Here is a 26,372-nt window from a genome sequence, read left to right on the forward strand (position 1 = left end):
CATCTCCTGGTGTAGGTGTCCTGAAGCGGGGGGAGAGCAATCCTGCAGCAGCGTTCTGCTGTACGGATCACTCTCTGGAGAGCTTTTTGGTCCTTCACACAGCTGTTCCCGAACCACGATGTCATGTTCTGTGTGAGGATGCTCTCCACAGCGCCTGTATAGAAAATCCTGAGGATCTTTGGAGAGACCCTGAACTTCCTCAGTTGTCGTAGGTGATACAGGCGCTGCCTAGCCTTTTTGGTCTGGACCTGAATGTGGGCAGCCCATGTCAGGTCTGAGGAGATGTGGACACCAAGATACTTGAAGGACTGCACCCTCTCCACTGGAGCTCCATTGATGATAATGGGCTTGTAGTCTCTGTGCTGACCCCTTCTGAAGTCCACCACCAGCTCCTTGGTCTTGCAGACGTTCAGCTGGAGGTGGTTGTCCTGGCACCACGATGCCAGATTCTTCACTTCATCCATGTAGGCCGCCTCATCGTTGTTGGAGATGGCACCCAACAACAAATGAAGGTCCGGAAACAGCTAATTTCATCAGATTTGAAAGCTTAAACAGACTGTGTCTGCTGATACTCTTGTCCTCATCTAGATGATGGAGAACAAGGACAGTATATGCTTTCCAGAAGTCTTCAACTCTTCCTGCAGGAGACCAGCATTTCACTGGTCTGAAGCTGTGCCCCTGAATACCCTGCTGTGCTCCATCTCTGTAATCACCATAGCTCTGAACCTCCTTGTCATCATCTCAGTCTCCTACTTCAGGCAGATTCCATTTTCTATTAGATTTAATTTGGGAAGTTTTCGAAATATGATCGTGCAAAACCTGATGTACAGAAAACCACCACTACACCTTTCTCCAAAACAGGTTATTTTAATTGTTTTACAAAGTTAAATTTAACATAATGTTATGGCAAGTTCTGTGGCACTAACATAAAGTTTCTATTTTTAAGGGAAGATTTTTTTGGTAATGGTGCTTTTTTGACTTATTCCAGGCAGCTCCACACACCCACTAACATCCTCCTCCTCTCTTTGGCTGTGTCAGACTTTCTTGTGGGGCTCCTGTTGCTGCCTGGAGAAATCGTCCTAGGAATAGCCTGCTGGGCTTTCGGTAACCTTTTGTGTTCTCTCTTTAATTATGTGTCTTTCATCATTACCTCGGCTTCAGTGGGAAACATGGTTCTCATATCAGTTGACCGCTATGTGGCGATCTGTTATCCTCTGCATTACTCTACCAGAATTACTGTGACAAGAGTTAAACGTTCTGTTTGTTTGTGTTGGCTCTGTTGTGTTTTGTATAGTAGTCCTTTTAAAAGATGAGCTGATTCAACCAGGAAGGCATAATTCCTGCTATGGAGAATGTGTTTTTGTCATCAACTTTACAGGAACTGTTGATCTTTTGTTAACCTTTATTGTTCCTATTTCTGTTATCGTAGTTCTGTATATGAGAGTATTTGCAGTGGCTGTGTCTCAGGCCCGTGCCATGGGCTCTCATGTTACAGCTGTCACACTGCAGCTTTCAGTGAATCTGACAAAAAAGAAATCTGAGTTGAAAGCAGGAAGGACTCTTGGTGTTCTAATAGTTGTGTTTCTAATGTGTTTCTGTCCATACTATTGCATCTCTCTTGCAGGGGAAGACTCACTCAGTGAGTCATCCACATCAATTGTCCGTTATCTCTTCTATTTTAACTCCTGTTTGAACCCTCTGATCTATGCACTATTTTACCCCTGGTTTAGAAAAGCTATTAAACACATTGTCATGCTTCAGATATTTCACAGTGGCTCCCATGAGGCCAACATACTATAGAGAGGACCTAAATGAGTGAATAAGTGAAATCTGCTGAACATATATTTTTATCCTTAAACCGTATAATGTTATGCAAGATGCCTGGAATCATTTTGTTGTTTTAGCTCCAAAATTGTCATAAAATCAGCGGTATGTTCTTTGGTCCCTTTTCAACATCTGGTATGTAGTTGTTTGGCATTACTGTACACTATCAGTGTGTTATCAACGATTAAAAACAGAAGAACACATTTTCCTGAATAAGGCACTCAGAATATGTAAAAAAATATATATATCATTTTCAATTTGAACTCTAAGCTGTAAAATATAGAATAATATCAAGTATGTGACCTTTGGCCATGTGGTTTGTTATTGGAAATCTTTGTCTAAATAAGTCACTGTGTTTTTGGCCCCTTGAATAGCTCCGAATGAAACTCCTCTCAAGCTACAGGCAAAAGCCTACATTGCACTGCTGGCACTTTTTGCTTGCTTTTATACAATATATTTTCCTGAGTCCATGTTACATCCCGGTCTAGGGGTACACAAGTGCAACATAAAGGCTAAAGAGGGTCCCCAAAACCAGACCCAAATAGCCAATATACTATTAAAGGTGAGGTTTATTGGCACCAATAACACCAAAACTGAAAGCATTAACTCCAGGGTTACCAAGGGTCAAAATAATAAACAAAAGAAGCTATTTCAAAAAGTGCTACCTAAACCCTGCATGACACAAAACTAAACAAAAGACAAGCACTAATGTTAGCGCCCTAATTTAACAAGCAAAAGAAAACAACAAATGGGTAGTTCACCCCCTTCTGCTTCCGTGCTCATTTACAAGTGGACCAGACTATTTACAACACTATATACAAAACCTAATTTCTCTCAGAAGACTAATACTCCACTGCACTTTGCTGAATTACCCAACTGAATTCAACCTTTCTACTACTGTTATTATTCCCTATATAAAAGTATTTGTGGTTTTGTTATGTTATTTGTAGCTTTGTGGTTAGTGGCTTTGGCTCATTGTAAACCAAAGATGGTAATGAAGGAGCTGGGCAACAAACGTTCTGTGACGTTCAGTCCTGTGACTTTATAGTGGATGGTGTTAATTTACAGGATAATATTATTAATTGTGTCTATAGACTTTCATTTTCCTGTTAAGGAAGGAGAAACGTTTACAATCAATTAGACAGAAAAAAAAGACAGCCTACCATAATAAGTTTATCTGAACAGCAACAAAAATGTGGACCCATATGACCAAAGGTACAGTACTTCCTCAGAAAACCTAAAATATTGTTGTCTGTTTTTTACAAATAGAAAACTAAAGTATTTGTCTTGTGATTATGTTAATATATAGTTTTGTAATGCTTTAATGAGGAAAAAATAGAAGGAAGGGTTGAGGGAAGAAGCAGAGGAGATGGGAGCTGACAGAAGTAATGAGCGTGTGAGGTGTCTGGAAGGTGCCAGAGACATTTCTTGGCAGGAAGTCGAGACCACCCAGGACTCAGTGTGTCGCAGCAGGCCTCCCTGGGGGGATTTTTTTCCCCACCTCCAGTCAGTTACTGAAAGCTTCATCCGCATGCATTCAAAGTTTTGGTGTAAATACTCGTGAGGAGCCTTGTGCTGACGCTATCGTACAACACCTGCCCCACATTTCTTCTTTTTTCTTATAATTGCACCGTGAGACTCAGTCACACTTGTAATGTTCACTTGTTTGGAAACGTACGCCGAGACCGAAAAACAGACACATCTGTCTTGTTCAGGTGCAGAGTACACAAAACCTGATTTCTTTCTCCCCATGGGTTTTTAACACTGTTTTGCGCTCCCTTTAAATTCCTCCTTTATTGCATTGTTTTGAACCTGAATGAGCTCTTCATCAAGTACAACAAAACTGTGTAATAAAGCAAGAATTTTAAGAGGAGCCGATAACAGGGTTACAAGTCCCAGCGGAGATAAAATCATAACGACATACAGCACTTCTGCAGATGCAATTACAGGAGGTCTCATTCCAAAGCATCAAAACACCATTAGCCTCTAAAGTCACATCTAAAGTTAGAGTCTGGATAAGTTTAAGAGTTAATCCCAAATTGTTAAAACATTTTTAAAAAGTTCAGTGTGTTGCTTTACACCTTTTATTGTGCAGAAAGGGCTATTTCCAGATAATGTAGCACCTACTAGAAAAGCTCCTGGTTCAATCCGAGCACCATCGAGGAGAAGCTGTCTCTTCACTTCAACTAGACAGACATTCATTTGGCATTTAGGGCTCAAATTCTGAGCATTTCACAAAATCATTCATCAAATTAATGATTAAAGGTCTGAATCTTAAAGGTCGATGTAGGCAGTACCTCATATGTAAACTAGAGATGGCACGATACCACTTTTTTATGTCCGATACCGATACCGATATCATAAATTTGGATATCTGCCGATACCGATATGAATCCGATATAGTGTTTTTTAATCAACAAAACTGTTTTTTTTTAAATATCTTGCTGCATTTTGTATAAGTTCATACTCAAGTTTAAAACAACAACTACACTAAAGCTATTCTGTTATACCTGTATGCAAAAAAAAATATTTCATAGTTCAGCAATACTGATCAATCTAATAAACTCAAACCTACACCATCCTCCCTATTCTGGTATTTTAAAGAGTACTTAGCATAAATATTAAGCAACCTAACTAATAGGGTTCCAACTCCCAGCAACAACAAAAATAAATAAATAAAAAATAGGGAACCACCCCTCACGCTCCACCTCATGATGCTTAATCGACGTAATCAACCTTAATTTGATGCAGTGTGGAAAAAAATGCACAGAAATCAATTATTTTTCAAGAAATATTAAATAGATTCAACATCTTTCTTCAACAGAATTGCAGACTGCACAGATGGTACCTTCCCAAAGGAAAAAGTACTATAGCTTACTAGGGTATATATATTAGACTTAATAGTTACTATATACAGTAATTGACTTCTATTCATTTTACATCAAATTAAAACTTTGGGTGTCAGATAATTATTTATTAAAAGCTTGACATTTTAAATGAGAATAAGAAAGAAAAGTATGTCTTTGTGCCCCCTTTTCCCTGTTAAGCAACTTAAACGCTCTAAGAGGCATTCCTAAACCAGCTGAGAGATGTAACCTCAAGCATTTCCAGTGCCTGCTCCAGGGTCTCCTCCAAGTGTGTCAAGCCCAAGCAATCTAAACTGGCTCCTTTCAATGTGAAAGACTGCACTGTAAAAACTATGCAAACTTGTTGCCTCAAAAAAAAATTGAGTAAAGTTGATTTAAGACGACTACGTTTTTGCAACTTATTCACTTTGAGTACAGAGTATAAAATCTATTTAGCTTCCAGAACTCAAAAAAGCTATGCATAACTAAGTAAGGCTTACTTAAGATGACTGTTAGGATAACTTATTCATTGCAAGTCTGCAGAATTAAGAATAACTTGATATTTCTGACTGTGCAATACTAATTGTTTACCCTACTGACAAACATTTCAAGTTCAACTAAATTAAAAACCAATTTGTGGTAACCTGAATATGAGTAAAAAATAATTAACAACACTTTTTGTAATGATGTTAAAATCGGCCAAACTTTTTTTTTTCAAATGCAAAAAAGTATAATAGCCAACGTACTGGAGACTGTTCTGCTGAACAACAAACAATTATATTGCCATCATTGTTATAATCTCACAATGAAACAAAGTCTCAGATTTAATTATTATGAAACTAAGTTTAGGCTTTCCACAGCTTTTTTTTGTACTTACATTACTTATATAATGAAAATAAAATTTTTATTTATTGTTCAGTCACAAGTGCAGTCTCTACTTTACATAACACATTTTTTTTTTCATTCAAAAACATGAGCTGGAATGTTATAATATTTTAAGGATGGCTTGTTTCCAGCCCAGGCATTATTGCCTGAGTGACTATCATGGATCGAGGTGATCCAAATGTAAGTGCAGGAGAAAGTCTTTAACTTCCCTTAAGTACAGTGGCAGTGGATGTGGATTGGAGATGCAATGAGCTTGAACCTGCAGGTGACCATCTTCACTGACCACACCATCTGTGACGGAGGACTCATCTCTCCTGGTGTCCTGCAAGCAAACAATCATATTTTTTGGAACACCAACTTATTTGCTTTCTTAAAACATTTTTTCTGCACTGCGTATAGATCAGACTCCAATTTAGACAATCTCAGGTCCCCTCCCCACCGGAGAGGGGAGGATGTCAATCTGGATAGCCCTGTCCACCACCCGACACACAATATGTCATGTATATATATATTTTTTTTAAAAAGGGCTATGCAAACATGACCAATAACTCTCATTCTAATGATGTGCAAATTTATTTGGGCACAAATTTCACTGTTCAAAAACTTCACTATATACAGTGCAGACAATGTAGACCCTCTAAACCAGCGGTCCCCAAACATTTTTGCGCCATGGACCGGTTTATGCCCGACAATATTTTCACAGACCGGCCTTTAAGGTGTCACGGATAAATACAACAAAATAAAACTAGTACCGGTACCGAAAAAAAGGCCTCCTGAGGCCACATTTGTAGGCCAATTATGTCACAGCGACTGACGAAGGCTGTCCAAATTCGAAGACTCCAGCCGAAGACTCAATTCTCAAGTACGCAAGTCTGTACTTGCGTTCTATGTGCTGATTCTCATTCCCACTTGGCTGCGAACTATTCCTGTACGAACTGGAGGCCATTACCTGATGAAGCCAAAAGAACCAAGTCATCTCAAAAAGCAGAGATGACATTCTGAGACTGCCCAAGTGGAAGCCTTCCGCCACTTGGCTACACCTAGAAATTCTGTCCATGAAAATTATGAACAGAATCAGTGACAAAGATGACAAAGGGCAGCCCTGGTGAAGTCCATCACCCACCGGCAACAAGTCCAATGTATTGACAGCTATGTCGACCAAGATTTTGCAACGAATTGAATTGCCCGTAACAATGACCAGACACACACCATACTCCTGGAGCACCTCCCTACCGGACACTCCGAGGGACACGGCCAAATGCCTTTTCCAAATCCACAAAACACATATAGACTGGTGGGGCAAACTCCATGCATCCTCCAGTATCCTCAAGAGAATAAAGAGATGGCCCAATGTTCCACAACCAGGAAAAGGGTGGGGTGCTCACTCTGGGTTAGGAACGAGTTTCTGCTCCAAGTGGAGCGCATTGTTCCTCCTGTATCTTTCTAAGGGAGGCTGAGGAGTGTGATCCCCCTATATCAGAATCAAAATCAGCATACTTTTTTAATCCCTAAGGAAATTATGTAGGTTTAGTTGCTCCAGAACAGTAACAGAAACAGACTAGGCTATTTAACAATACAATATGTCGCAGATTCACAAATTTAAGAAATAGCACAATACATACAAATCACTCAATAATATATATGAAGGATTGACAGAGGGGTTTGTAAATAAATATCAAGAATACTGACAGCAACATTACTGAGTAGAAAAGAGTGTGTGCAAAAAGGATGAAACTATTGTAGTGTTTACAGTGTACAAGATGGAGGAGTTGTTCAGGGAGATGGCCAATAGCAGAATAATTTCCTGTGTTGTTCAGTGGTGCTTTTTGATAATCTCAGTCTCTCACTGAGCGTGCTCCTGTGGCTAGCAAGCATGTCATGGAGTGGGTGGGAGATATTATCCAACATTGTCTTTAAATTGGACAACATCCACCTCTCTGACATCACCTTAAGGGAATCCAGCTCCATCCCCATAACATTACTGGCCTTGTGGATCAATTTATTGAGTCTGTTGGCATCTGCGAATCTTAACCTGCTCCCCCAGCATGCAACCACATAGAGCATAGCACTGGCCACAACAGACTCACAGACAAATCCTGAGCATTGTCTGACAGATGTTGAAGGACTTCAGCCGCCTCAGAAAATAGAGATGACTCTAGCCTTTCCTGTAAAGTGCAGTGTTGTTTTTAACCCAGTCCAGTTTATTATCTAAGTATACTCCAAGGTATTTATAGTCCTCCACAATGTCCACATTGATCCCCTGGATTGAAACAGGGGTTAAGTCCACCATCAATTCCTTGGTCTTTGCCACGTTGAGCTGCAGATGTTTCTGCTTGCACCATGTAACAAAGGAATCAACCTGGTCAGCCCAGTACTCTGACTAATCACCCCTGCTGATGCATCCAACCACCAGAGAGTCATCAGAAAACTTCTGAAGATAGCAGGTCTGTGCAGTGGCTGTAGTCTGTGGTGTAGAGGGTGAAGAGGAAGGGGGAGAGGACATTCCCTTGTGGTGGCCCTGGTGGTCACCACCTCAAAGCCCCCAAAGCACTCCATTGAGCTCCCTCCCTATGATTACCTTGTCAGACACACAATGTGGAAAACGCACATATTGTGGTCTTCGCGGTTAGCATTTATGTTAGGTTATCACCCAGGAGGGTTGGCCTGATGGTGTTGAATGCACTGGAAAAGTAAAAAAACATGACCCTCACAGTGCTCACTGGCTGGTCCAGATGGGTGTAGACATGATGGAGCAGGTAGATGATGGTGTCCTCAGGGCGGGGCTGGTAAGCAAACTGAAGGGGATCCTGATGTGGTCTGACTATGGGTTGGAGCTGGTCCAGGATAAGTCCTTCCAGAATCTTCATGAATGTGGGAGGTCAGTGCCACAGGCCTGTAATGCTGGGGGGCACTGCGTCTTTGGTACAGGGATGAGGCATGATGTCTTCCACAGCACTTGGACCCCCTGTAGACTCAGACTCAACATGAACAGTTTATGAAAGACTCCACAAAGCTGGGAGGTGCAGGCCTTAAGGACATGGGGACTCACCCTATTTGGTCCAGCAGACTTGCCTGAGTGGAGTCTCCTCATTTGCTTCTGAACCCGGTCATGAGTGACAGTAATATGTGGGGGAGAGGTGTCAGGACTTTCACCGGAGGCAACTATGTGGAGAGAGAGAGAGAGACAGTGCACAGTTCAATGTCCGGGCAGCAAATCCTTTCTTTGATTGTTACGTGGGCAGGGTTACATCAACGGTTGTCAACAAGAACAGGAAGCCCCCGTCCTTTCACTTTGGCTATTAGTTTGCGGCGCTGTCCCTGTCTGCCCGAACAGCGTGGAAGCCTTCCCTTCCACGAATGTGTTGTGGTCGGGAATATCCTGGTGCATCCATGATTCAGTGAAACACATCGAGCTACACTCCCGGTATTTCCTCTGACTCCGTGGAGAAGTCAGAAATACTCCTGTCTCACCGTCTCCTTCCTTGTCCTCTTCTGTCCTCCACCTCTGCATCCTCGGTGTGTTTTCCTCCAGATTTCAGCTGGTACATCTGTGGTTCTGACCGTTGAGCAGGCGACATCAGTGCGATCAGCTTATCTCTCGAGTAAGCAGCCTGTGTGTATGTAGTAGTTGTGTTGTGGTCCCATTGCTCAATAAAGGTAACAGTTCTGCGGTCACAAGCAGAACAAAAGTTCTCTTGATCCACATGACTGAACGAAAGATATTCAAACAGACCAAAGTCCAAGTAAAGAAAAAGAATAAGTAAGAAAAAAGCTAAACTAAAGAGAAAAAAGCAGGAGCAATTGTAACAGGCCTCACGCTGGTTGCGCACAAAATCTATATCTTGATGCATGCTCAATCATCCAGATGAGTAAATCCCAAAAGGTTCTTTCTGTACATCTGGACGTAGCGTTTTCTTTGGGAGAAACATTTCATCACTCATCCAACTTCAGTCTGAGCTGACTGCAGGTTTCCCCAACCTTCCCAAAGTTTCTCCCACTGAAAGCTGTACTTCCAAATGAGCAGAATCAGCATTTTTGGGTTGGCTATAGTTGGAACACACCCTTTGATCCCCTTTCTTAAAAATGGGTACCAACACCCTAGTCTGGCAATCAATAGGTGCCACCCCTTATCTCCACAAAACATTGTAGACGCGCGTAAACCAAGACAGTTCTACAATATCCAGACCCTTCAGGAACTCAGGACAAACCTCATCCACCCCAGGGGCCCTGCCACCAAGGAGTTGTTGTTTAACTGCTTCACCCTGGAGATAGACGAGTCATTGCCCTTGTCCCTAGACTGCTTCCTCCAAAGAAGACTGTGAAATGCACTACACACAGGTACACACACACACACACACACACAGGTCTTTATCACCAGATTCCACATTTATTTATAGTTTTCCCTGGGTTATGACTGAACACAGTCTGACAGCTGTCGGTCCCAGCTGATTTCCCTCCCCCTCCGCTCCGTCTCACTATAAAAAGGGAAGGAAACCACCATCAGTCCAAATCGCCATCAGCTGTTCTCACCGGCATCTCCAGCACCGCCCCGTTGAGCTCACTGCACCACTCCTCCCCTGCAGCCGCGCCCGGGACCACACCTCCGCCACAAAGACATGCCAGTGGTATTCTTTTCACCACCTGACAATGAGTCAGGAGCGTGCCACACGCACTATACACACATTTACATTTCATGTTCATACTTGAGGTAACTTGTTTGATGCATATTCAGAAAATTGATGTTTGAGAATATTTTACATTTTATCATTATTTCAGTTTATTTTGAAAAATCTCAAGGATGTTGAGCTTTATTGTGAAAGGTTTATGTGGAAAATAAACAAGTGGCTGGCGGAGCCAACACTATGGTTTCACCGTCGTTGTTGCTAACAAACCGAGGCATAAAACTAGTTGTTTGTCTGTCCCAAATCCCTTGGTAGAACCTGGGACCATTTCGTGGCCTTTCCGTTTTTTAATTCCACGCCATTTCCACTGTGTTTAATGGAGTATAGCCAAATTTTCAAACATGTATTTTTTTCCCATTTTATTTTAAATCTCAGGTCCCCTCCCCACCGGAGAGGGGAGGATGTCAATCTGGATAGCCCTGTCCACCACCCGACACACAATATGTCATGTATATATATATTTTTTTTAAAAAGGGCTATGCAAACATGACCAATAACTCTCATTCTAATGATGTGCAAATTTATTTGGGCACAAATTTCACTGTTCAAAAACTTCACTATATACAGTGCAGACAATGTAGACCCTCTAAACCAGCGGTCCCCAAACATTTTTGCGCCATGGACCGGTTTATGCCCGACAATATTTTCACAGACCGGCCTTTAAGGTGTCACGGATAAATACAACAAAATAAAACTAGTACCGGTACCGAAAAAAAGGCCTCCTGAGGCCACATTTGTAGGCCAATTATGTCACAGCGACTGACGAAGGCTGTCCAAATTCGAAGACTCCAGCCGAAGACTCAATTCTCAAGTACGCAAGTCTGTACTTGCGTTCTATGTGCTGATTCTCATTCCCACTTGGCTGCGAACTATTCCTGTACGAACTGGAGGCCATTACCTGATGAAGCCAAAAGAACCAAGTCATCTCAAAAAGCAGAGATGACATTCTGAGACTGCCCAAGTGGAAGCCTTCCGCCACTTGGCTACACCTAGAAATTCTGTCCATGAAAATTATGAACAGAATCAGTGACAAAGATGACAAAGGGCAGCCCTGGTGAAGTCCATCACCCACCGGCAACAAGTCCAATGTATTGACAGCTATGTCGACCAAGATTTTGCAACGAATTGAATTGCCCGTAACAATGACCAGACACACACCATACTCCTGGAGCACCTCCCTACCGGACACTCCGAGGGACACGGCCAAATGCCTTTTCCAAATCCACAAAACACATATAGACTGGTGGGGCAAACTCCATGCATCCTCCAGTATCCTCAAGAGAATAAAGAGATGGCCCAATGTTCCACAACCAGGAAAAGGGTGGGGTGCTCACTCTGGGTTAGGAACGAGTTTCTGCTCCAAGTGGAGCGCATTGTTCCTCCTGTATCTTTCTAAGGGAGGCTGAGGAGTGTGATCCCCCTATATCAGAATCAAAATCAGCATACTTTTTTAATCCCTAAGGAAATTATGTAGGTTTAGTTGCTCCAGAACAGTAACAGAAACAGACTAGGCTATTTAACAATACAATATGTCGCAGATTCACAAATTTAAGAAATAGCACAATACATACAAATCACTCAATAATATATATGAAGGATTGACAGAGGGGTTTGTAAATAAATATCAAGAATACTGACAGCAACATTACTGAGTAGAAAAGAGTGTGTGCAAAAAGGATGAAACTATTGTAGTGTTTACAGTGTACAAGATGGAGGAGTTGTTCAGGGAGATGGCCAATAGCAGAATAATTTCCTGTGTTGTTCAGTGGTGCTTTTTGATAATCTCAGTCTCTCACTGAGCGTGCTCCTGTGGCTAGCAAGCATGTCATGGAGTGGGTGGGAGATATTATCCAACATTGTCTTTAAATTGGACAACATCCACCTCTCTGACATCACCTTAAGGGAATCCAGCTCCATCCCCATAACATTACTGGCCTTGTGGATCAATTTATTGAGTCTGTTGGCATCTGCGAATCTTAACCTGCTCCCCCAGCATGCAACCACATAGAGCATAGCACTGGCCACAACAGACTCACAGACAAATCCTGAGCATTGTCTGACAGATGTTGAAGGACTTCAGCCGCCTCAGAAAATAGAGATGACTCTAGCCTTTCCTGTAAAGTGCAGTGTTGTTTTTAACCCAGTCCAGTTTATTATCTAAGTATACTCCAAGGTATTTATAGTCCTCCACAATGTCCACATTGATCCCCTGGATTGAAACAGGGGTTAAGTCCACCATCAATTCCTTGGTCTTTGCCACGTTGAGCTGCAGATGTTTCTGCTTGCACCATGTAACAAAGGAATCAACCTGGTCAGCCCAGTACTCTGACTAATCACCCCTGCTGATGCATCCAACCACCAGAGAGTCATCAGAAAACTTCTGAAGATAGCAGGTCTGTGCAGTGGCTGTAGTCTGTGGTGTAGAGGGTGAAGAGGAAGGGGGAGAGGACATTCCCTTGTGGTGGCCCTGGTGGTCACCACCTCAAAGCCCCCAAAGCACTCCATTGAGCTCCCTCCCTATGATTACCTTGTCAGACACACAATGTGGAAAACGCACATATTGTGGTCTTCGCGGTTAGCATTTATGTTAGGTTATCACCCAGGAGGGTTGGCCTGATGGTGTTGAATGCACTGGAAAAGTAAAAAAACATGACCCTCACAGTGCTCACTGGCTGGTCCAGATGGGTGTAGACATGATGGAGCAGGTAGATGATGGTGTCCTCAGGGCGGGGCTGGTAAGCAAACTGAAGGGGATCCTGATGTGGTCTGACTATGGGTTGGAGCTGGTCCAGGATAAGTCCTTCCAGAATCTTCATGAATGTGGGAGGTCAGTGCCACAGGCCTGTAATGCTGGGGGGCACTGCGTCTTTGGTACAGGGATGAGGCATGATGTCTTCCACAGCACTTGGACCCCCTGTAGACTCAGACTCAACATGAACAGTTTATGAAAGACTCCACAAAGCTGGGAGGTGCAGGCCTTAAGGACATGGGGACTCACCCTATTTGGTCCAGCAGACTTGCCTGAGTGGAGTCTCCTCATTTGCTTCTGAACCCGGTCATGAGTGACAGTAATATGTGGGGGAGAGGTGTCAGGACTTTCACCGGAGGCAACTATGTGGAGAGAGAGAGAGAGACAGTGCACAGTTCAATGTCCGGGCAGCAAATCCTTTCTTTGATTGTTACGTGGGCAGGGTTACATCAACGGTTGTCAACAAGAACAGGAAGCCCCCGTCCTTTCACTTTGGCTATTAGTTTGCGGCGCTGTCCCTGTCTGCCCGAACAGCGTGGAAGCCTTCCCTTCCACGAATGTGTTGTGGTCGGGAATATCCTGGTGCATCCATGATTCAGTGAAACACATCGAGCTACACTCCCGGTATTTCCTCTGACTCCGTGGAGAAGTCAGAAATACTCCTGTCTCACCGTCTCCTTCCTTGTCCTCTTCTGTCCTCCACCTCTGCATCCTCGGTGTGTTTTCCTCCAGATTTCAGCTGGTACATCTGTGGTTCTGACCGTTGAGCAGGCGACATCAGTGCGATCAGCTTATCTCTCGAGTAAGCAGCCTGTGTGTATGTAGTAGTTGTGTTGTGGTCCCATTGCTCAATAAAGGTAACAGTTCTGCGGTCACAAGCAGAACAAAAGTTCTCTTGATCCACATGACTGAACGAAAGATATTCAAACAGACCAAAGTCCAAGTAAAGAAAAAGAATAAGTAAGAAAAAAGCTAAACTAAAGAGAAAAAAGCAGGAGCAATTGTAACAGGCCTCACGCTGGTTGCGCACAAAATCTATATCTTGATGCATGCTCAATCATCCAGATGAGTAAATCCCAAAAGGTTCTTTCTGTACATCTGGACGTAGCGTTTTCTTTGGGAGAAACATTTCATCACTCATCCAACTTCAGTCTGAGCTGACTGCAGGTTTCCCCAACCTTCCCAAAGTTTCTCCCACTGAAAGCTGTACTTCCAAATGAGCAGAATCAGCATTTTTGGGTTGGCTATAGTTGGAACACACCCTTTGATCCCCTTTCTTAAAAATGGGTACCAACACCCTAGTCTGGCAATCAATAGGTGCCACCCCTTATCTCCACAAAACATTGTAGACGCGCGTAAACCAAGACAGTTCTACAATATCCAGACCCTTCAGGAACTCAGGACAAACCTCATCCACCCCAGGGGCCCTGCCACCAAGGAGTTGTTGTTTAACTGCTTCACCCTGGAGATAGACGAGTCATTGCCCTTGTCCCTAGACTGCTTCCTCCAAAGAAGACTGTGAAATGCACTACACACAGGTACACACACACACACACACACACACACACAGGTCTTTATCACCAGATTCCACATTTATTTATAGTTTTCCCTGGGTTATGACTGAACACAGTCTGACAGCTGTCGGTCCCAGCTGATTTCCCTCCCCCTCCGCTCCGTCTCACTATAAAAAGGGAAGGAAACCACCATCAGTCCAAATCGCCATCAGCTGTTCTCACCGGCATCTCCAGCACCGCCCCGTTGAGCTCACTGCACCACTCCTCCCCTGCAGCCGCGCCCGGGACCACACCTCCGCCACAAAGACATGCCAGTGGTATTCTTTTCACCACCTGACAATGAGTCAGGAGCGTGCCACACGCACTATACACACATTTACATTTCATGTTCATACTTGAGGTAACTTGTTTGATGCATATTCAGAAAATTGATGTTTGAGAATATTTTACATTTTATCATTATTTCAGTTTATTTTGAAAAATCTCAAGGATGTTGAGCTTTATTGTGAAAGGTTTATGTGGAAAATAAACAAGTGGCTGGCGGAGCCAACACTATGGTTTCACCGTCGTTGTTGCTAACAAACCGAGGCATAAAACTAGTTGTTTGTCTGTCCCAAATCCCTTGGTAGAACCTGGGACCATTTCGTGGCCTTTCCGTTTTTTAATTCCACGCCATTTCCACTGTGTTTAATGGAGTATAGCCAAATTTTCAAACATGTATTTTTTTCCCATTTTATTTTAAATCTCAGGTCCCCTCCCCACCGGAGAGGGGAGGATGTCAATCTGGATAGCCCTGTCCACCACCCGACACACAATATGTCATGTATATATATATTTTTTTTAAAAAGGGCTATGCAAACATGACCAATAACTCTCATTCTAATGATGTGCAAATTTATTTGGGCACAAATTTCACTGTTCAAAAACTTCACTATATACAGTGCAGACAATGTAGACCCTCTAAACCAGCGGTCCCCAAACATTTTTGCGCCATGGACCGGTTTATGCCCGACAATATTTTCACAGACCGGCCTTTAAGGTGTCACGGATAAATACAACAAAATAAAACTAGTACCGGTACCGAAAAAAAGGCCTCCTGAGGCCACATTTGTAGGCCAATTATGTCACAGCGACTGACGAAGGCTGTCCAAATTCGAAGACTCCAGCCGAAGACTCAATTCTCAAGTACGCAAGTCTGTACTTGCGTTCTATGTGCTGATTCTCATTCCCACTTGGCTGCGAACTATTCCTGTACGAACTGGAGGCCATTACCTGATGAAGCCAAAAGAACCAAGTCATCTCAAAAAGCAGAGATGACATTCTGAGACTGCCCAAGTGGAAGCCTTCCGCCACTTGGCTACACCTAGAAATTCTGTCCATGAAAATTATGAACAGAATCAGTGACAAAGATGACAAAGGGCAGCCCTGGTGAAGTCCATCACCCACCGGCAACAAGTCCAATGTATTGACAGCTATGTCGACCAAGATTTTGCAACGAATTGAATTGCCCGTAACAATGACCAGACACACACCATACTCCTGGAGCACCTCCCTACCGGACACTCCGAGGGACACGGCCAAATGCCTTTTCCAAATCCACAAAACACATATAGACTGGTGGGGCAAACTCCATGCATCCTCCAGTATCCTCAAGAGAATAAAGAGATGGCCCAATGTTCCACAACCAGGAAAAGGGTGGGGTGCTCACTCTGGGTTAGGAACGAGTTTCTGCTCCAAGTGGAGCGCATTGTTCCTCCTGTATCTTTCTAAGGGAGGCTGAGGAGTGTGATCCCCCTATATCATGGGTACCAACACCCTAGTCTGGCAATCAATAGGTGCCACCCCTTATCTCCACAAAACATTGTAGACGCGCGTAAACCAAGACAGTTCTACAATATCCAGACCCTTCAGGAACTCAGGACAAACCTCATCCACCCCAGGGGCCCTGCCACCAAGGAGTTGTTGTTTAACTGCTTCACCCTGGAGATAGACGAGTCATTGCCCTTGTCCCTAGACTGCTTCCTCCAAAGAAGACTGTGAAATGCACTACACACAGGTACACACACACACACACACACACACACAGGTCTTTATCACCAGATTCCACATTTATTTATAGTTTTCCCTGGGTTATGACTGAACACAGTCTGACAGCTGTCGGTCCCAGCTGATTTCCCTCCCCCTCCGCTCCGTCTCACTATAAAAAGGGAAGGAAACCACCATCAGTCCAAATCGCCATCAGCTGTTCTCACCGGCATCTCCAGCACCGCCCCGTTGAGCTCACTGCACCACTCCTCCCCTGCAGCCGCGCCCGGGACCACACCTCCGCCACAAAGACATGCCAGTGGTATTCTTTTCACCACCTGACAATGAGTCAGGAGCGTGCCACACGCACTATACACACATTTACATTTCATGTTCATACTTGAGGTAACTTGTTTGATGCATATTCAGAAAATTGATGTTTGAGAATATTTTACATTTTATCATTATTTCAGTTTATTTTGAAAAATCTCAAGGATGTTGAGCTTTATTGTGAAAGGTTTATGTGGAAAATAAACAAGTGGCTGGCGGAGCCAACACTATGGTTTCACCGTCGTTGTTGCTAACAAACCGAGGCATAAAACTAGTTGTTTGTCTGTCCCAAATCCCTTGGTAGAACCTGGGACCATTTCGTGGCCTTTCCGTTTTTTAATTCCACGCCATTTCCACTGTGTTTAATGGAGTATAGCCAAATTTTCAAACATGTATTTTTTTCCCATTTTATTTTAAATCTCAGGTCCCCTCCCCACCGGAGAGGGGAGGATGTCAATCTGGATAGCCCTGTCCACCACCCGACACACAATATGTCATGTATATATATATTTTTTTTTAAAAAGGGCTATGCAAACATGACCAATAACTCTCATTCTAATGATGTGCAAATTTATTTGGGCACAAATTTCACTGTTCAAAAACTTCACTATATACAGTGCAGACAATGTAGACCCTCTAAACCAGCGGTCCCCAAACATTTTTGCGCCATGGACCGGTTTATGCCCGACAATATTTTCACAGACCGGCCTTTAAGGTGTCACGGATAAATACAACAAAATAAAACTAGTACCGGTACCGAAAAAAAGGCCTCCTGAGGCCACATTTGTAGGCCAATTATGTCACAGCGACTGACGAAGGCTGTCCAAATTCGAAGACTCCAGCCGAAGACTCAATTCTCAAGTACGCAAGTCTGTACTTGCGTTCTATGTGCTGATTCTCATTCCCACTTGGCTGCGAACTATTCCTGTACGAACTGGAGGCCATTACCTGATGAAGCCAAAAGAACCAAGTCATCTCAAAAAGCAGAGATGACATTCTGAGACTGCCCAAGTGGAAGCCTTCCGCCACTTGGCTACACCTAGAAATTCTGTCCATGAAAATTATGAACAGAATCAGTGACAAAGATGACAAAGGGCAGCCCTGGTGAAGTCCATCACCCACCGGCAACAAGTCCAATGTATTGACAGCTATGTCGACCAAGATTTTGCAACGAATTGAATTGCCCGTAACAATGACCAGACACACACCATACTCCTGGAGCACCTCCCTACCGGACACTCCGAGGGACACGGCCAAATGCCTTTTCCAAATCCACAAAACACATATAGACTGGTGGGGCAAACTCCATGCATCCTCCAGTATCCTCAAGAGAATAAAGAGATGGCCCAATGTTCCACAACCAGGAAAAGGGTGGGGTGCTCACTCTGGGTTAGGAACGAGTTTCTGCTCCAAGTGGAGCGCATTGTTCCTCCTGTATCTTTCTAAGGGAGGCTGAGGAGTGTGATCCCCCTATATCAGAATCAAAATCAGCATACTTTTTTAATCCCTAAGGAAATTATGTAGGTTTAGTTGCTCCAGAACAGTAACAGAAACAGACTAGGCTATTTAACAATACAATATGTCGCAGATTCACAAATTTAAGAAATAGCACAATACATACAAATCACTCAATAATATATATGAAGGATTGACAGAGGGGTTTGTAAATAAATATCAAGAATACTGACAGCAACATTACTGAGTAGAAAAGAGTGTGTGCAAAAAGGATGAAACTATTGTAGTGTTTACAGTGTACAAGATGGAGGAGTTGTTCAGGGAGATGGCCAATAGCAGAATAATTTCCTGTGTTGTTCAGTGGTGCTTTTTGATAATCTCAGTCTCTCACTGAGCGTGCTCCTGTGGCTAGCAAGCATGTCATGGAGTGGGTGGGAGATATTATCCAACATTGTCTTTAAATTGGACAACATCCACCTCTCTGACATCACCTTAAGGGAATCCAGCTCCATCCCCATAACATTACTGGCCTTGTGGATCAATTTATTGAGTCTGTTGGCATCTGCGAATCTTAACCTGCTCCCCCAGCATGCAACCACATAGAGCATAGCACTGGCCACAACAGACTCACAGACAAATCCTGAGCATTGTCTGACAGATGTTGAAGGACTTCAGCCGCCTCAGAAAATAGAGATGACTCTAGCCTTTCCTGTAAAGTGCAGTGTTGTTTTTAACCCAGTCCAGTTTATTATCTAAGTATACTCCAAGGTATTTATAGTCCTCCACAATGTCCACATTGATCCCCTGGATTGAAACAGGGGTTAAGTCCACCATCAATTCCTTGGTCTTTGCCACGTTGAGCTGCAGATGTTTCTGCTTGCACCATGTAACAAAGGAATCAACCTGGTCAGCCCAGTACTCTGACTAATCACCCCTGCTGATGCATCCAACCACCAGAGAGTCATCAGAAAACTTCTGAAGATAGCAGGTCTGTGCAGTGGCTGTAGTCTGTGGTGTAGAGGGTGAAGAGGAAGGGGGAGAGGACATTCCCTTGTGGTGGCCCTGGTGGTCACCACCTCAAAGCCCCCAAAGCACTCCATTGAGCTCCCTCCCTATGATTACCTTGTCAGACACACAATGTGGAAAACGCACATATTGTGGTCTTCGCGGTTAGCATTTATGTTAGGTTATCACCCAGGAGGGTTGGCCTGATGGTGTTGAATGCACTGGAAAAGTAAAAAAACATGACCCTCACAGTGCTCACTGGCTGGTCCAGATGGGTGTAGACATGATGGAGCAGGTAGATGATGGTGTCCTCAGGGCGGGGCTGGTAAGCAAACTGAAGGGGATCCTGATGTGGTCTGACTATGGGTTGGAGCTGGTCCAGGATAAGTCCTTCCAGAATCTTCATGAATGTGGGAGGTCAGTGCCACAGGCCTGTAATGCTGGGGGGCACTGCGTCTTTGGTACAGGGATGAGGCATGATGTCTTCCACAGCACTTGGACCCCCTGTAGACTCAGACTCAACATGAACAGTTTATGAAAGACTCCACAAAGCTGGGAGGTGCAGGCCTTAAGGACATGGGGACTCACCCTATTTGGTCCAGCAGACTTGCCTGAGTGGAGTCTCCTCATTTGCTTCTGAACCCGGTCATGAGTGACAGTAATATGTGGGGGAGAGGTGTCAGGACTTTCACCGGAGGCAACTATGTGGAGAGAGAGAGAGAGACAGTGCACAGTTCAATGTCCGGGCAGCAAATCCTTTCTTTGATTGTTACGTGGGCAGGGTTACATCAACGGTTGTCAACAAGAACAGGAAGCCCCCGTCCTTTCACTTTGGCTATTAGTTTGCGGCGCTGTCCCTGTCTGCCCGAACAGCGTGGAAGCCTTCCCTTCCACGAATGTGTTGTGGTCGGGAATATCCTGGTGCATCCATGATTCAGTGAAACACATCGAGCTACACTCCCGGTATTTCCTCTGACTCCGTGGAGAAGTCAGAAATACTCCTGTCTCACCGTCTCCTTCCTTGTCCTCTTCTGTCCTCCACCTCTGCATCCTCGGTGTGTTTTCCTCCAGATTTCAGCTGGTACATCTGTGGTTCTGACCGTTGAGCAGGCGACATCAGTGCGATCAGCTTATCTCTCGAGTAAGCAGCCTGTGTGTATGTAGTAGTTGTGTTGTGGTCCCATTGCTCAATAAAGGTAACAGTTCTGCGGTCACAAGCAGAACAAAAGTTCTCTTGATCCACATGACTGAACGAAAGATATTCAAACAGACCAAAGTCCAAGTAAAGAAAAAGAATAAGTAAGAAAAAAGCTAAACTAAAGAGAAAAAAGCAGGAGCAATTGTAACAGGCCTCACGCTGGTTGCGCACAAAATCTATATCTTGATGCATGCTCAATCATCCAGATGAGTAAATCCCAAAAGGTTCTTTCTGTACATCTGGACGTAGCGTTTTCTTTGGGAGAAACATTTCATCACTCATCCAACTTCAGTCTGAGCTGACTGCAGGTTTCCCCAACCTTCCCAAAGTTTCTCCCACTGAAAGCTGTACTTCCAAATGAGCAGAATCAGCATTTTTGGGTTGGCTATAGTTGGAACACACCCTTTGATCCCCTTTCTTAAAAATGGGTACCAACACCCTAGTCTGGCAATCAATAGGTGCCACCCCTTATCTCCACAAAACATTGTAGACGCGCGTAAACCAAGACAGTTCTACAATATCCAGACCCTTCAGGAACTCAGGACAAACCTCATCCACCCCAGGGGCCCTGCCACCAAGGAGTTGTTGTTTAACTGCTTCACCCTGGAGATAGACGAGTCATTGCCCTTGTCCCTAGACTGCTTCCTCCAAAGAAGACTGTGAAATGCACTACACACAGGTACACACACACACACACACACACACACACAGGTCTTTATCACCAGATTCCACATTTATTTATAGTTTTCCCTGGGTTATGACTGAACACAGTCTGACAGCTGTCGGTCCCAGCTGATTTCCCTCCCCCTCCGCTCCGTCTCACTATAAAAAGGGAAGGAAACCACCATCAGTCCAAATCGCCATCAGCTGTTCTCACCGGCATCTCCAGCACCGCCCCGTTGAGCTCACTGCACCACTCCTCCCCTGCAGCCGCGCCCGGGACCACACCTCCGCCACAAAGACATGCCAGTGGTATTCTTTTCACCACCTGACAATGAGTCAGGAGCGTGCCACACGCACTATACACACATTTACATTTCATGTTCATACTTGAGGTAACTTGTTTGATGCATATTCAGAAAATTGATGTTTGAGAATATTTTACATTTTATCATTATTTCAGTTTATTTTGAAAAATCTCAAGGATGTTGAGCTTTATTGTGAAAGGTTTATGTGGAAAATAAACAAGTGGCTGGCGGAGCCAACACTATGGTTTCACCGTCGTTGTTGCTAACAAACCGAGGCATAAAACTAGTTGTTTGTCTGTCCCAAATCCCTTGGTAGAACCTGGGACCATTTCGTGGCCTTTCCGTTTTTTAATTCCACGCCATTTCCACTGTGTTTAATGGAGTATAGCCAAATTTTCAAACATGTATTTTTTTCCCATTTTATTTTAAAATTTCAGTCTGAGTTTTTTAAATGAGCTTAAATGGCTGAATAAAAGGCATACATCCACTATCGAACCTCGTGGCCGATTTGTGCCCCATTGAAACCCATTATAAACGCTATTTTTCACTGTACAATTATTACCATTAACGTCGTGGCGATGGCTTAACTTTCACTTTCATTCTGGACTCAGGGCCTTAGAATTGTCATTTTTTATTTGGCCACCGGGTGGCGCCCTTGTTCCACATGTGACGCCTGCTGGAACATACACACCTTCTCCAGCGGCCTGCTCGAGACAGATACCCGGAAAAGGCAGACTAATTTCCCGCGTGCAGCAGCAGCTTGGCCCGCTGCTCGTTCCGGACCATTTTCTGCCCTTAGGATCGTTTGAGGGTGCATTAATTTTTTTTAATCAACAGGAAATGACGTATTTGTTTTCACGTGGTAGCGGAAGTGTGTGCTGCAGACACGGGAACCGAACCATATGCTCCGGCGCTGCGCGAAACACACCCGCGGCAGAGGCACTCCTCCCCGGGGGAGCAGGAGCAGCAGCGCCGCCTGGGGACATTTTCGGCTTCTGCAAAAAAAATTAAAAACGGATCGAAATTAATGTTGGTGCCAATCTTTTGTCCATCTAAAGGCCTAATTATAATAACAATAAAATATTACTTCAAATGTTTTTTTTGGAAAATATTTTATGTTTTATGTTTTATGTTTTTGGGGCAAAAAAAGCAGTGCGCTCATGTGACGAAACCGGGATATAAAGGGTTAAAATCCGCGAAATGTAATTAAAACTTGACATGAATATTTCAAGGAGAAGTAGGTCTAAAAGATTGGCTAATTTAAAGTGGAATAAAATATTAATATATAAATTTTTTATAGCACTTTTTGGGCGTGGTCGATAGTGTGCATTTTATGAAATGCGCTCCTGGAAAAAAAATAAAAGGCGATCGAAATGACTGTTGGTGCCAATCTTTAGTCCATCTAAAGGCCTAATTATAATAACAAACAAATATTACTTCAAATGTTTTTTTTGGAAAATATTTAGTTTTTTTGTTTTTTGGGGCTAAAAAAAACAGGGCGCTCATGTAATAAAACTGGGATTTAAAGGGTTAAAACAATGAAAATATAATTAAAACTTGGCATGGATATTTTAAGCAGAAGTAGTTTTAAAAGATTGACTAATTTAAAGTAGAAAAAAATATTGATATATAACATTTTTAGAGCACTTTTGGGGCGGGACCATTTTTGGTCCCGAGGTTCACGAAAGGATGGGATTTTGAGGTTCTACCAAAGGTTATAAATGTACAATAAAATGAAAACTCAGCAAGAATAATATAGCCACTACAGTTGGTTGTTTGTTTGGTTTTTTTATTCTTGTAATCACAACTGATTTCGGGGCAAGATATGTTTGGAAAAAGCAAAAACAAAGGACTGTAGAGAATTTAAACATATTTTTGGATATTCTGGTGGTCGTCATAGAATTCATCTTTTTACCTTCAAAAAAGACACAACACATTCTATTAAATTGTTTATTCTCAATTGATAATTTGTGTTTAACTAGCTCAGATTGCCCCAGGCTAAACCTCTTGATCCATCCAACATTGCAATAAACAAAATAAAAAAAAGTGCTCTGGGTGAAATTAATTTTTATCTTTTACATTTTCTCTAGATACTGCAATAATATTGTGAACATAAAATTATTTTAGCCAACGCAATGAAACAAAAGCTCAGATAATGTAACAGCTGTATTTTCAAACAGTATTATTTGGCCACATCAACACAGTCTTGACTTATGAGATTCTGGATCGTTTTTGAATTTTATTAGCTCTCAAACTCTGAAAGTGCTGCCGCTGATCTCAATAAACAGACTTTACTCACTTCCTGTACAGAGATTTAGAGATGGGTAAAAGCGGAGTATAGATATGTCTGTGTAGGTTCTCAGTCATCCAGGTCTTTGTAGTCTAAGGAGCTTGGAAAGACAAGCGTCTGAACTTCTTTGAGTTGCTTGACGATGTTTCAGGTGAAACATCTTCCAGCAACTCAAAGGAGTATAGATTCTACAGGTGATATGCCATAAAAGGCAGAAATAGTCCACCATCAAAGCAGCCTGTTTTCCAAGTTTGATATGTATGTGGGTTTTTTTTTTTTTACTGAGAACATTTTTGCTTTTGAAATTCAACATTATTACATTGTAAGTCAAATGGCAAACAAGTGCCAACTTGAAGTAGAATTTAACTCTGGCACAAATTTCACCCTGGTCTTGGCAAACAAAAATTTGTAATGTAAGTGGAAGTGCTCCTCAGCAGCCATTAGAGACACACAAATGTAAGAAGTCACTTAGTCTGAAAATATTGGCATCAGACAGGACATTCTTTTTTAGAAGAAAAAGAAGTTGTAAATGGTGAAGAAGGCTGAGTATACCAGTTAGAAAGATCAGAGAGAGACACAGCTAAGGGTACTGCAGAAAAGAAATTGAAATCCACAGTGAGGGATGGAGCACATAGATATCCAACTGACATTGAGAAAAAGACGAGGGGCGGAGTGAGAAGGGGTGAGTTATATAACTAATTCAGTTTGTAATGCTACATAGAGCTACAGGTCTCTCTGAAAATGGATACACAGGATGTGGCAGAGCTCTGTTTTCCACAACTCTTCAACACCTCCTGCAAGAAACCTCCTCTGTCAGAATTTGTGTTCCTTCATGTTGTGTTGTCCTCCATCTCGCTGCTAACTGTGACTCTCAACCTGCTCATCATCATCTCAGTCTCCCACTACAGGCAGAGTTGTTGTTATTTTTTTAATAGCTGTGTGTAGCTTATACATTCTGTGAGCTAATTGACTTAAGATGTTTTTGTGACCTCAGTGGTGTATACAATTAAACTATCTGATATAGAAGTGGTCGACAAGAAATGATCAAAACTGTTTTTCTCTTACCAAGAGCTAATGTTTTATTGTTTGTTGGGTTGCTTTAATTTAGCGATTTGAGGACTGTTAATTTAATAATTTTTGTGTCTTCTTGCAGGCAGCTCCACACACCCACTAACATCCTCCTCCTCTCTCTGGCTGTCTCAGACTTTCTTGTTGGTCTCCTGTTGATGCCTGGAGAAATCCTCCGAAATACAGCCTGCTGGTTTCTCGGTGACCTCACCTGTTCTATGTACAATTATATGTCTTTAATTGTTACCTCTACCTCAGTGGGAGACATGGTGTTAATATCAATTGACCGCTATGTGGCTATTTGTGACCCTCTGCATTACCCCACCAGAATCACAGACAGAAGAGTGAAACTCTGTGTTTGTCTGTGTTGGCTCTGCTCTGTTTTCTATAGCAGCCTGTTTGTAAAGGATGATCTAACTCAACCAGGGAAGCATAATTCCTGCTATGGAGAATGTACAATTGATGTTGACTTAATTACAGGAACGATTGACCTTCTTTTAACCTTTTTTGTTCCAGTTACTGTCATTGTAGTTCTGTATCTGAGAGTATTTGTGGTGGCTGTGTCTCAGGCTCGAGCCATGCGCTCTCATGTTACAGTTGCTGCTCTGCAGCTTTCAGTGACTCTAACAACAAAGAAATCAGAGTTAAAAGCAGCCAGGACTCTGGGTGTTCTTGTAGTTGTGTTTCTACTGTGTTTCTGCCCTTATTATTGTGTTACTCTTGCCAGGGACGACCTACTCAATAGTTCATCTGTATCCTTTTTGCTCTATCTGTTCTATTTTAACTCATGTCTAAACCCTTTGATCTATGCACTGCTCTACCCCTGGTTTAGAAAAGCTGTGAAACTCATAATCTCTTTACACATACTGCAGCCTGGCTCCTGTGAGATTAGCATTCTGTAAAAAAAACAAAACAAAAAAAAAAAACAAATAAAAGGAACACTGAACAATTGTTGAGTTATTTTGTTGCCCTACTGGTTGGCTACTTTTGGGCTTCCATTTGTGTTATTCTGTGGCGCTGGAAATGATGCTGTGTCAGTATCACTGTGTCATCGATGACAGTAACTTGTTGGAAAAGAAGGATGGAAAATATTTTTCATGTTGGCCCTATTAAATGCTGCTACCTGTAATCTGAACTCACCCATTGCTAATTAGCATTTTGTTTGTATATCATCAGAATTATCATTATCGCAAATTTGCCCAAGTATTGCAATATACTTTTGAAGCTATATTGCCCACTGCTACACAGTAATTGTCTCTTGTCTCTCTGTGATCCACAGAGAAGTTTGGTAAATGGCCAGCACCATGGACCTTTTTAGATGATCCAGACCGCAGCAGTCTTTAATGGCAGCGCCTTCAGCATTAGTACGCACATATGTAAAATTAGTCTCAGTCCTGGGCTCAGTTAGAGAGGTAAACAAAACGCACGGACAAAACTGTGGGTTTTCCATGTGTGTAACGTGCAAGAGCTGCGGCTCTGTCAGAGCTGTTTTTTTCCATGCTAACATACTTGATGATTGTGTGGAGCATACAC

The 26,372-nt window shown here is 43.0% G+C and overlaps 1 protein-coding gene and 1 pseudogene across 3 annotated transcripts; both read left to right on the top strand.

Moving 5' to 3' along the window:
* Nucleotides 1–588: 588 nt before the first annotated feature.
* Nucleotides 589–1,800, top strand: LOC146690383 (trace amine-associated receptor 3-like; annotated as a pseudogene).
* Nucleotides 1,801–17,013: 15,213 nt separating this feature from the next.
* Nucleotides 17,014–25,741, top strand: LOC146690384 (trace amine-associated receptor 13c-like). Of its 3 annotated transcripts, XM_085434949.1 has the most exons (4): nt 17,014–17,042; nt 19,568–19,592; nt 24,525–24,679; nt 24,925–25,741. In XM_085434949.1, exons 2-4 carry the CDS (start codon nt 19,587–19,589, stop codon nt 25,739–25,741), a joined length of 978 nt encoding a protein of 325 aa, XP_085291075.1. In that variant the 5' UTR covers nt 17,014–17,042; nt 19,568–19,586. The 3 variants fall into 3 exon arrangements, with proteins under 3 accessions (XP_085291075.1, XP_085291074.1, XP_085291072.1); XM_085434948.1 differs by lacking the exons at nt 17,014–17,042; nt 19,568–19,592 and adding an exon at nt 19,599–19,620 and having other exon boundaries at nt 24,535–24,679; XM_085434946.1 differs by lacking the exons at nt 17,014–17,042; nt 19,568–19,592 and having other exon boundaries at nt 24,513–24,679.
* Nucleotides 25,742–26,372: the final 631 nt, after the last annotated feature.

The sequence above is a fragment of the Copadichromis virginalis genome, linkage group LG16 (assembly GCF_057382275.1).
Source record: "Copadichromis virginalis isolate Kocher_CV1m ecotype Utaka linkage group LG16, C_Virginalis_male_GT1.1, whole genome shotgun sequence".
Taxonomy (NCBI): domain Eukaryota; kingdom Metazoa; phylum Chordata; class Actinopteri; order Cichliformes; family Cichlidae; genus Copadichromis; species Copadichromis virginalis.

Bases quoted from the DNA above. Each gene is read 5' to 3' on its own strand.
- LOC146690384 (XM_085434948.1), top strand. From the start codon at position 19,599: ATGATGGAGCAGGTAGATGATG. The intron at 19,621-24,534 runs GTGTCCTCAGGG...AGGATGTGGCAG, and splicing joins GATGGAGCAGGTAGATGATG to AGCTCTGTTTTCCACAACTC. The intron at 24,680-24,924 runs GCAGAGTTGTTG...GTCTTCTTGCAG, and splicing joins ATCTCAGTCTCCCACTACAG to GCAGCTCCACACACCCACTA.